We start from the raw sequence: 9895 nt of genomic DNA, 5'->3' as shown, positions 1-9895 counted from the left end.
ATACAGCACTGGGGTTTATATACATCACAGGTGGGGGGATATACAATACTCGAGGGGATATACAGCACTTCTGGGATAAATGCAGCACTGGGGAATATAGATATCACTTAGGGGCACATACAGCTCTGGGATGGATATACAGCACTGGGGAGGGGGGATATACAGCACTGGAGGGGACAGGCATCGCTGGGGAGGCACATAGATCACCGGGTGGGGCTCATATATCACCGGGGGGAGTGGCACTAAGATCACGGGGAGCACAAAGATCACCAAGGGGTGGCACGAAGATCATAGAGGGGGCACAGAAATCACAGGAGGGCACATAGCTGGGGGCACAGAGATCATTGAGGGGCACATAGCTGGAGGGGACAAAGATAAAAGGGGGCACAGAGATCACATGGGAGCACAAATATCACAGGGGGTACATAGGGGGGCACAGATCACAGGGGGCACAAAGCTGGGAGACCTCGGGTAAGCATCAACAGGTGAAAGCCGCAACCCAAGGAGGTGGCACCAGGTGCTACTCCAGGGCTGACCTACAGAGTCACTAGGGCTAGTACGGCCTGAAGGAGGGATGATAAATGCAGGCAGACACTATAGAGACACTGGAACCACGGGTGCAGATAGGACCAGCTGAGGAACTGAAAAGCACTGGCAGGGTCCGAGCTTGACCGGGTGTTAGACAGATGGGCACTGGCAGGTGCAATCTGGATTGGCTGATGGACCGAAGAGCACAGACAGGTACGAGCAGCCAGGTACAGGGTAGACAAGCAGACGTGCAGACCTGGGAAACCTGACAATTAGCAAGCATGCAAGGCAAACTAGCAACATTGCTCAGGCACCTCCATATTGGAGGAACCTTAAATATAAGGTGTTGCTCTAAGCATAGCACCCAGGCCTAGAACTGAACCTTGAGGGACACCAACACATAGGGGGCAAGATGAGGTGGTGGTGTGAGTGGGAGACACTGAATGTCCTGTCTGTGAGGTACAAGGAGATCCAACAAAGGGCCAAGTCTGTAATGCCAAGAGATCAGAAAGGTTGTAGTAAGAGGGAATGGTCCACTATGTCAAAGGCAGATGCCAGGTCCAGGAGGATGACAAATTAGCGTTGCTTTTAGTGGTTAGTAGATCGTTGGTGACTTTAGGCAGGGCAGTTTCAGTGGAAAGGTGCGGCAGGAAGCCATATTGTAAGCGGTCAAAGAGGAAGCAAAAGGAAAAGTGGGAGGACAGTTCAAAATGGACACGTTGTTCCAGTAGTTTTGAGGCACGGGAGAGAAATTAGTTGGGATGATAGCTAGACAACAAAGGACAGGTCAAGGGAGGGTTTTTTGAGGATGGGTGTGATCAAAGTACAGGTGCAACTCACAAATTTAGAATATCATCAAAAAGTTAATTTATTTCAGTTCTTCAATACAAAAAGTGAAACTCATATTAGATAAAGTCATTACAAACAGAGTGATCTATTTCAAGTGTTTATTTATGTTAATGTTGATGATTATGGCTTATAGCCAATGAAAACTCAAAAGTCATTATCTCAGTAAATTAGAACATTTTATAACATCAACTTGAAAAAATGATTTTAAAAACCGAAATGTTGGCTTACTGAAATGTATATTCAGTAAATGCACTAAATACTTGGTCGGGGTTCCTTTGGCATCAATTACTGCATCAATGTGGTGTGGCATGGAGGCGATCAGCCTGTGGCACTGCTGAGGTGTTCTGGAAGCCCAAGTTGCTTTGATAGCAGCCTTCAGCTCATCTGCATTGTGGGGTCTGGTGTCTCTCATCTTCCTCTTTACAATACTCCATAGATACACTATGGGTTTAAGATCAGGTGAGTTTGCTGGCCAATCAACCACAGTGATACTGTTGTTTTTAAACCAGGTATTGGTACTTTTGACAGGTGCCAAGTCTTGCTGGAGAATGAAATTTCCATCTCCAAAACGCTTGTCAGCAGAGGTAAGCATGAAGTGCTCTAAAATTTCCTGGTAGATGGCTGTGCTGACTTTGGTCTTGATAAAACACAGTGGACCTACACCAGCAGATGACATGGCTCCCCAAGCCATCACTGATTGTGAAAACTTCACACTAGAGTTCAAGCAGCTTGGATTATGTGCCTCGCCACTCTTCCTCCAGACTCTGGGACCTTGATTTCCAAGGTCTAGTGTGAAGTATCCACAAACAATGACTTCATTGACTACATCAATGAAGTTTTGTCAAAGCCAAATAGCAGGAATTATTAAAAATAAAGTAGCTTACTTAAGTAGAGATCACCATTCTTATCCCATCCCTAACCCACCTCTTCAACCTATCACTAACTTCTGGTACCTTCCCTTCTGCTTTCAAACATGCCACAATCACGCCTATCCTTAAAAAGCCAACCCTCGATCCAACAGCCACGTCCAGCTATCGCCCAATATCGCTGCTCCCATTCGCTTCTAAACTCCTGGAGCAGCATGCCCACGCTGAACTTTCCTCCCACCTCTTATCTAACTTGCTCTTTGACAATCTACAATCTGGCTTCCGCCCCCACCATTCCACTGAGACAGCCTTGACCAAAATTACCAACGACCTACATACAGCCAAAGCTAACAGACAATACTCTATACTCCTGCTTCTAGACCTGTCCTCTGATTTCGACACAGTTGACCACTGCCTCCTACTACAGATCCTCTCCTCCTTTGGCATCAAAGACCTCATCCTATCCTGGATCTCCTCATACCTTTCCAACGGCACATTCAGCATCTCCCACTCCCACACTACCTCCTCATCCCACCCTCTCTCTGTTGGAGTCCCCCAAGGCTCTGTTCTAGGACCCCTACTCTTCTCAATCTACACACTTGGCCTGGGGCAACTCAAAGTCCCACGGATTCCAGTACCACCTTTATGCCGATGATACTCAGATCTTCCTCTCTGGCCCAGACATCAACTCTCTGCTCTCCAGAATCCCAGAGTGTCTATCAGCCATATCCTCCTTCTCCTCTCGCTTCCTCAAACTCAATGTGGACAAATCTGAACTGATCATCTTTCCCCCATCTCACAGATCTTCCTTACCCAACCTTTCTATAACAGTTGACAGCATCACGCTTTCCCCATACCAGAGGTCCGCTGCCTCGGAGTAACCCTTGACTCTGCCCTGTCCTTCAAACCGCACATCTAAGCTCTCTCCACCTCCTGTCGTCTCCAGCTCAAAAATATTTCCAGAATCCGTCCCTTCCACAACCCTCAATCTACTAAAATGCTTGTGCATGCCCTCATCATCTCCCGCCTCGACTATTGCAACATTCTTTTATGTGGCCTCCCTGCTAACACCCTTGCACCTCTCCAGTCCATCCTCAACTCTGCCGCCCGACTAATTCATCTCTCTCCTCGCTACTCCTCCGCTTCTACCATCTGCAAATCTCTTCACTGGCTTCCATTCCCTCAGTGTATCCAATTCAAATTACTATTACTGACCTACAAGGCCATCTACAACCCGTCTCCTCCATACATCTCTGAACTAATCTCCCGATACCTTCCCTCACGTAATCTCTGGTCCTCCCAAGACCTCCTTCTCTCTTCCACACTTATTCGCTCCTCACCTAACCGCCTGCAAGACTTCTCCCGGATAGCTCCCATCTTATGGAATTCCCTGCCCCAACACGTCCGGCTATCAACCACACTCGGATCCTTCAGACGGAACCTGAAAACTCATCTCTTCAGGAAAGCCTACAGCCTGCAATGATCCCCGCTGCCTCCTCACTACTACTGGAGCTACCGCCTCACCATCACTGGATCTGCTGCAACCCCCAAATCTACTGTGTCCTTCCCCACCATCCTGTAGAATGTAAATCCGAAAGGGCGGGGTCCTCTCTCCACTCTGTATCAGTCTGTCATTGTTAGTTTGTTTACTGTAAGTGATATCTGTAATTTGTATGTAACCCCTTCTCATGTACAGCACCATGGAACCAATGCTGCTTTATAAATAAATAATAATAGCTTTATGTAAAACATGACATGCCAATGTGGCACCCGTGTGTGTAGCGCCACGAAATGCCTGTATGTATGATATACTTATATAGTTATTGCCAGCTATGGTGACGTCTGATTTCTTTGATGGGAAAACTGCATCCACACATTTTACCCAATCCCTTACTGGAAGATTGTACACTTTTGCCTGAACCAGGAAGTGTGCACAATCCCTCAGGGGTGAGGAGGTGCTTTTGCCAGGTTTCCATGTGCAGAGCAGTGAAAATGTAGAACAAGGTAGGAACATGGAGATCCGCAGGCAGAGGAGAAGAGTACGCTCTCCCTGCCAGGATAAGCTGCACAAGGCAGGGTATCTGTCCCTAGAGCACAGAGACTTCCAGGGTCCATGCTAAACTGAAAGACTGATCAGTTTTCATATAACGAGCAGTAGTGTGCTTTTTCAGCAGCACATAGAATTAGGGACACTGTTGCCAGACAAAGTGTTTTCCACAAGATTTGAGCTGCCTGCTCTCTGGAAGGGATCACAGATCCAGCAACTGCTTACCTTGGACCTCTAGGGGCCCAAGAAATCATTTACCAGAGGTACAATTAGCAGCAGAGAAACTGAACACTCACCATGCAGGCCTGACTAAAACCCTGTATGTGAATTGCATGGAAGCGTCTGGAACCGTTTGCAGAACTTCAGTAAAAGGAACAAACTGATTACCCTAACGCTGATTATTCTCTGCTGCACCATTCCTGTTCCAATTCCCCTGGGAGCCAGCTCTGGTTGGGAAGGGATAATCATCTAGCACTGTCCATCATCACCTAACGCACAGGGACCCTCATCAGTGCCCGGCCATACCAGGTCGAACATCCCAACTGGCATTACAAACATTTTTTGCTAGTATTATTCTTAACCCCACAATTGACAAAGATTGGCGAGCGTACCCCGGTTGGACTGGACCAGCACTCAGAACCGCCATGACCCAGTAACATTACCGCAGTGGCACGGCCAGGGCAGAACACCAGCAAGAGACTAAACATGCAGGGTCAAAAATGAGATAAAAGTGCAATGAAAAAACACTAGTGACTTAATTTACTTAATAGGTGAATAGAGCAGAAAATCTGCAATATCAAAAATTCACCCAAACCTCCTGGTGGGTCTATGCTTTAGCTGTTTCACTGAAGTGGACTTCTTCTTCCTGCCACTGTCCTCCATGAGGGTCCTGGTCACTAGTGAGGAGTGGCGATGGGATAGATACAATGACCAGCACACATTCATCTAAGAGCATGCTTTGGGATATAACAGGAAAGATAGAAAACCACTTAAACTATCAGGTTTCTTTTCATAAATGAATAGTACAAGCAAAGATAAGAGACAATGAATGAACACACGAGGACTTAAATGCGTTTTTGAACTACGCTGGGTCAAAAGCGCTGTTATTCCCTGATCCTGGACATGTACCCTAGCTGGTGAGCTGAACTACTACTTTTTTTCTCTAAAATTAAGTGTTACAAAGATCTAAGAATGATGCAGGATTGGCACTTCCAGATCTGTGACTCCATTATCTTGCAGCACAAAGCCAACATTTGAGAGGGACCAGGAGCAATCACTGATGACCAATGGTCAGAGCTATGTTCCTAAGAAAGGTTTGCAGATTGTCACAATTATATTTTATCCATTGGTAATAAATGACCCCTCTGTTTCTTCACAGGGTCGGCATACGTTCAGAGGCCAAAAGTCTGAAGTGCTTAGCGGAAGCTGCTGATCTTATACACATGCTGCCGGATTAGAATTTCTTATTTAGAGTGAAGTTATTACATTTATATAATAATAATCGTCAGGTTTGGTCAGAGATACCAAGGTTTCTTTTATTAGTGAAAACAAAAAGCAAAAAAACACAAATAACCTAAAATAAAAAAGTAAAAAATAAACGGCAATGCATTATTTGCCGTTTATTTTTTACTTTTTTATTTTAGGTTATTTGTTTTTTGCTTTTTGTTTTCTCTGGTTCATGGTCATGTGTTAATATGCACTTACATTGTGCATACACATTTACTTACTTTCTAAGTTCAGACTCCAGTTTTTTATTTATTTCTTTTATTAGTGTATGTAGAAGAACGGATACTGGACACACGGTAAAACTGCGGTAGGAGGTTTATTGTTTCTTGCACATAAATTGATAACATTTAGATGGAGTCAGATGAACCCTCCTACACAACGTGATTAACAAAGTCATTACTACAGGACTGTATGAGAAAGGGATTTCTTCTACAAGAAACACTACAGCCTAAAATGAGAGAATCCGGGCCCCGTGGCTGGATACTCCAGGCCTCCAGCGTGTTAGTTCTAGATGGGGTCTTTGTCTCCGGAGCTTCTCTACTCGGTATAATGAGACTCACTGATCTTATTCATATAAAGAGCGTGTGAGAAAAATAGAAACTGCCTGAATATGAGACCTTGTCTGATCTACATGACCTTGTACAGAGAACTATGGAGATAGCGCTATTCTTGTATAATATGTGATGTTGCTGTAGCCCTAATACTTATGTCCATGAGGCCTCTATACACATAATCTTACACCAGCATTCTATATAGCAAAAAGGGAAATAGGGCATTTTATTTCTGTAAAAAAAAATTTAAAAAATATATCTGATTGCTTCTTGTTTCTTAGAGGAATGTTACTCTGGTCCCTATCTGTAGTAATATTTCTGGTGATGCGCACACCACTACTAAGATGCACCAAATTCATTACATGGCGTCTCTTAATGAATTTCACACATCTTATTGCTGCACCTTCCTCATTAACCCCTTAACAACTGCTGATATGCCTTTTACCGGCGGCAGTTAAGGGCACTTACTCCACAGCGCCACTTTTTAACGGCGCTGAGAAATAAATGTATAGTGCCCCCAGTGTTGGAATTTCTACGGGATCTCGGCTACCGGAGGTAGTTGAGACCCCAGAGAACATGATTCGGGTCAGTTTTTACTGACTCCAGTGCTGCAATCGCCGTTATTCCCCGAATAACGGCGACCGCAAAAAAAATAAAGTCAGATTTACCATTTAATTTCTCTGTCCGCTGATGTGATCGCACATCAGAGGAGAGAGAAATGTGGTTCCCGGTACCTCCGGTGTCCCTGGACCCTCCTGCATCCCTCGGTGATGTCCCCCGGCTGTCGGCATCTTCTTCCGGCCCACCGAGATCTGTCAGCCGGTACCAGTCAACAATAGGAATTTTTCCTATTGGTCCATTTAGATCACTGTAAAAAAATAGTAAGTCAACCTCCTTCATCACCCTCTTAGTTAGATAAAAATAATAAAATAAAATTTATTTATTTTCATTTTTTCCATTAGGGTTATGGTTGGGCTTATAGTTGGGGTTATAGCTTGGGTTAGGGTTGGAGCCAAGGATAGGGTTATAGTTGGGGTTATAGCTAAGGTTAGGGTTTGCTAGGGTTAGGGCTGGGGCTAGTGATGGGGTTAGGCTTGTGGTTAAGGTTATAGTTGGGATTAGGGCTAGAGTTGTGCGGTTTCCACTGTTTAGGTACATCAAGGGGTCTCCAAACATAACATGGTGCCCGCCATTGATTTCAGCCAATTTTGTGTTCAAAAAGTCAAACGGTGCTCCCTCCCTTCTATGCCCTGCCATGCGTCTAAACAGTGACGTTCCCCCACATACGGTGTATAGGCGTACTCAGGAGAAATTACACAACACATTTTGTGGTCCATTTTCTCCTGATACAATTGTAAAAATAATAAAGTTTGGTTCCAAATAAATTTTGTGTGAAAAAAAGTAAAATGTTAATTTTTTCCTTCCACATTACTTTAGTTCTCGTCAAACACCTGAAGGGTTAATAAACTTCTTAAATGTGGTTTAGCGCACATTGAGGGGTGCAATTGTTAAAATGGTGTCACTTTTGGGTATTTTCTGTCATATTGACCCCCCAAACTCACCTCAAATGTGAGGTGGTCCCTAAAAAATGTTTTCGTAAATTTTTTTGGGAAAAATGAGAAATCACTGGTCAAATTTTAACCCTTATAACGACCTAAGAAAAAAATTATGTTTCCAAAATTTTGCTGATGTAAAGTAGACGTGGGAAATGTTATTTATTAACTATTTTGTATGATATGACGCTCTGATTTAAGGGCATAAAAATTATAAGTTTAAAAATTGCAAAATGTTCTAAATTTTTGCCAAATTTCCATTTTTTCATATATAAATGCAAGTCATATCGAACAAATGTTACCACTAACATGAAGTACAATAAGCCACCAAAAAACAAATCTCAGAATCAGTGGGATACGTTGAAGTGTTCCAGAATTGTAAAAATTAGCTGTGTCATTAAGTACCAAATTGGCTCTGTCACTAAGGGGTTAAGACTGATGTATGAAACTACAGTCTTAATAAATCAGGGCCTAAGATTTCGTTTCACAAAGATTTAGTTAACACCAGAGGTATTGTCAAAGATGCATAACAAAAGTGTGTCCGAAGTTTCAGATTAACACATGTTAAATATACATTTTCCTTGGATATATATATTTTTTTTTATTCATGACTTCATAGCAGATGTGATACTCCAAAGAAAATGTCACGATAATAGGTACGGTAACTGAACATTGAACACAGACTTTGTACTGTACGGTTGTGTTACTGATTGGGTTCGGCAGCCTAATAAAGCTTGTTGAAATGCTGCAGCACAGCCAATCAACAAGCTTCAAGGCTGTGGGCACATCCGGCCCTATCAGAGCCATGTCAAGTAATGGCATAGCTATGACTATGACTGGCCTTCGCAACATGTGACCAGGCCTGACAGTGTAAAATAAATAATTTGTACAAAAGGACATTCTGTCCCCCCTATTTTTATAATCAGCCAAGGGAAAACAGACAGGTGTGAGCTGGTCTTAACTCATTGACCACTGACGTCATTACTGCCCCCAATCAGCGACTATCTGTTGAAGACATTACTGAGACACTAAGGGAAAGTCCCTAGGAGGCTAATATTATTGATATATAACCATATCATTTTGATTTATTGAGGTACGTATATATCAGAAGGTAGCACTGAAAGAATAAACTCAGCTACTGATGTATAAGTGGGTGTGGCCAATGTGTCAAGCTGAAAAAGCGCCAATATCCATGGACATTCCCAGCCTGTTAATATCAGCCCGAAACTTTGCCTTTGCTGGTTATTAAAAAAGGGGGAACTGTAAAAAAAAAAAAAAAATGACGTGGGGTCCCACCCTATTTTTAATAACCAGAGAAGACAAAACAGACAGCTGGGGCTAATATTAGCAGACTGGGAAGGTCCATGATTATTGTCCCTTTCCCAGCAAAATAAGAACAGCTCACAGCTGTTAGCTTTCCCTTGGCTGGTTATTAAAAACAGGGGAACCCCACTGCTCTACTCCTCCACTTGGACCTCTGCCTCCTAGTTCATTATGATTTTTTATTATTCTCTGTTATTTTAAGTCATTTTTCTGTCCACATCTGTTTGCAGGGCAATTATCCTGCTATTACTCTCATTTTGCTTCCTTTGGCAGCCCTCTATCCCTTACTACCACCATTTTACAGAACCAAAATTCGGGTCCCTATTGACTTATATAGGGTTTGGGATCAAGTTTGGGTACCCGAACGGAACTTTAGATTAAAGCGATTACTTTCTCATGCCAATTCGGCAGGAGAAAATCGCAGAACGCGATCAATGGTCAATGGATGGGGTTGCAATACTCTTGTCTATGTAGTAAATATATAACAATCTGAAATATTTAATGCTAGTGTTATATTGCTTTTTAGATAAGAGACATCTATTAGTGATTGCATAGATTTTAATTCTAATCAAAGTTCTAACTTGTTTTTCTTTCTAATTTACTTATTTGCCGTTACTTTGTGATTTCTGTTTAAAACTTTTCCCACATTCTAAACATGAATATGGCTTCTCC

At 43.1% G+C, this 9895-nt stretch overlaps 1 protein-coding gene across 1 annotated transcript in view; it reads right to left on the bottom strand.

Annotated features, from left to right (window-relative positions):
- Nucleotides 1-6093: 6093 nt before the first annotated feature.
- LOC141051187 (uncharacterized) overlaps nucleotides 6094-9895 on the bottom strand; it is a 180816-nt gene continuing 177014 nt past the window's right edge. The window contains 1 exon segment of the mRNA XM_073548051.1: nucleotides 6094-9893. Coding sequence (XP_073404152.1) covers nucleotides 9826-9893 — 68 coding nt within the window. The 3' untranslated portion in view covers nucleotides 6094-9825.

Source organism: Dendrobates tinctorius, unplaced genomic scaffold (assembly GCF_039654945.1).
Source record: "Dendrobates tinctorius isolate UK_male_01 unplaced genomic scaffold, ASM3965494v1 ptg000155l, whole genome shotgun sequence".
In the NCBI taxonomy this organism is placed as follows: Eukaryota; Metazoa; Chordata; class Amphibia; order Anura; family Dendrobatidae; genus Dendrobates; species Dendrobates tinctorius.
The sequence above is the reverse complement of the archived record's forward strand: the minus strand, read 5'-3'. Positions and strand labels throughout refer to the sequence as shown.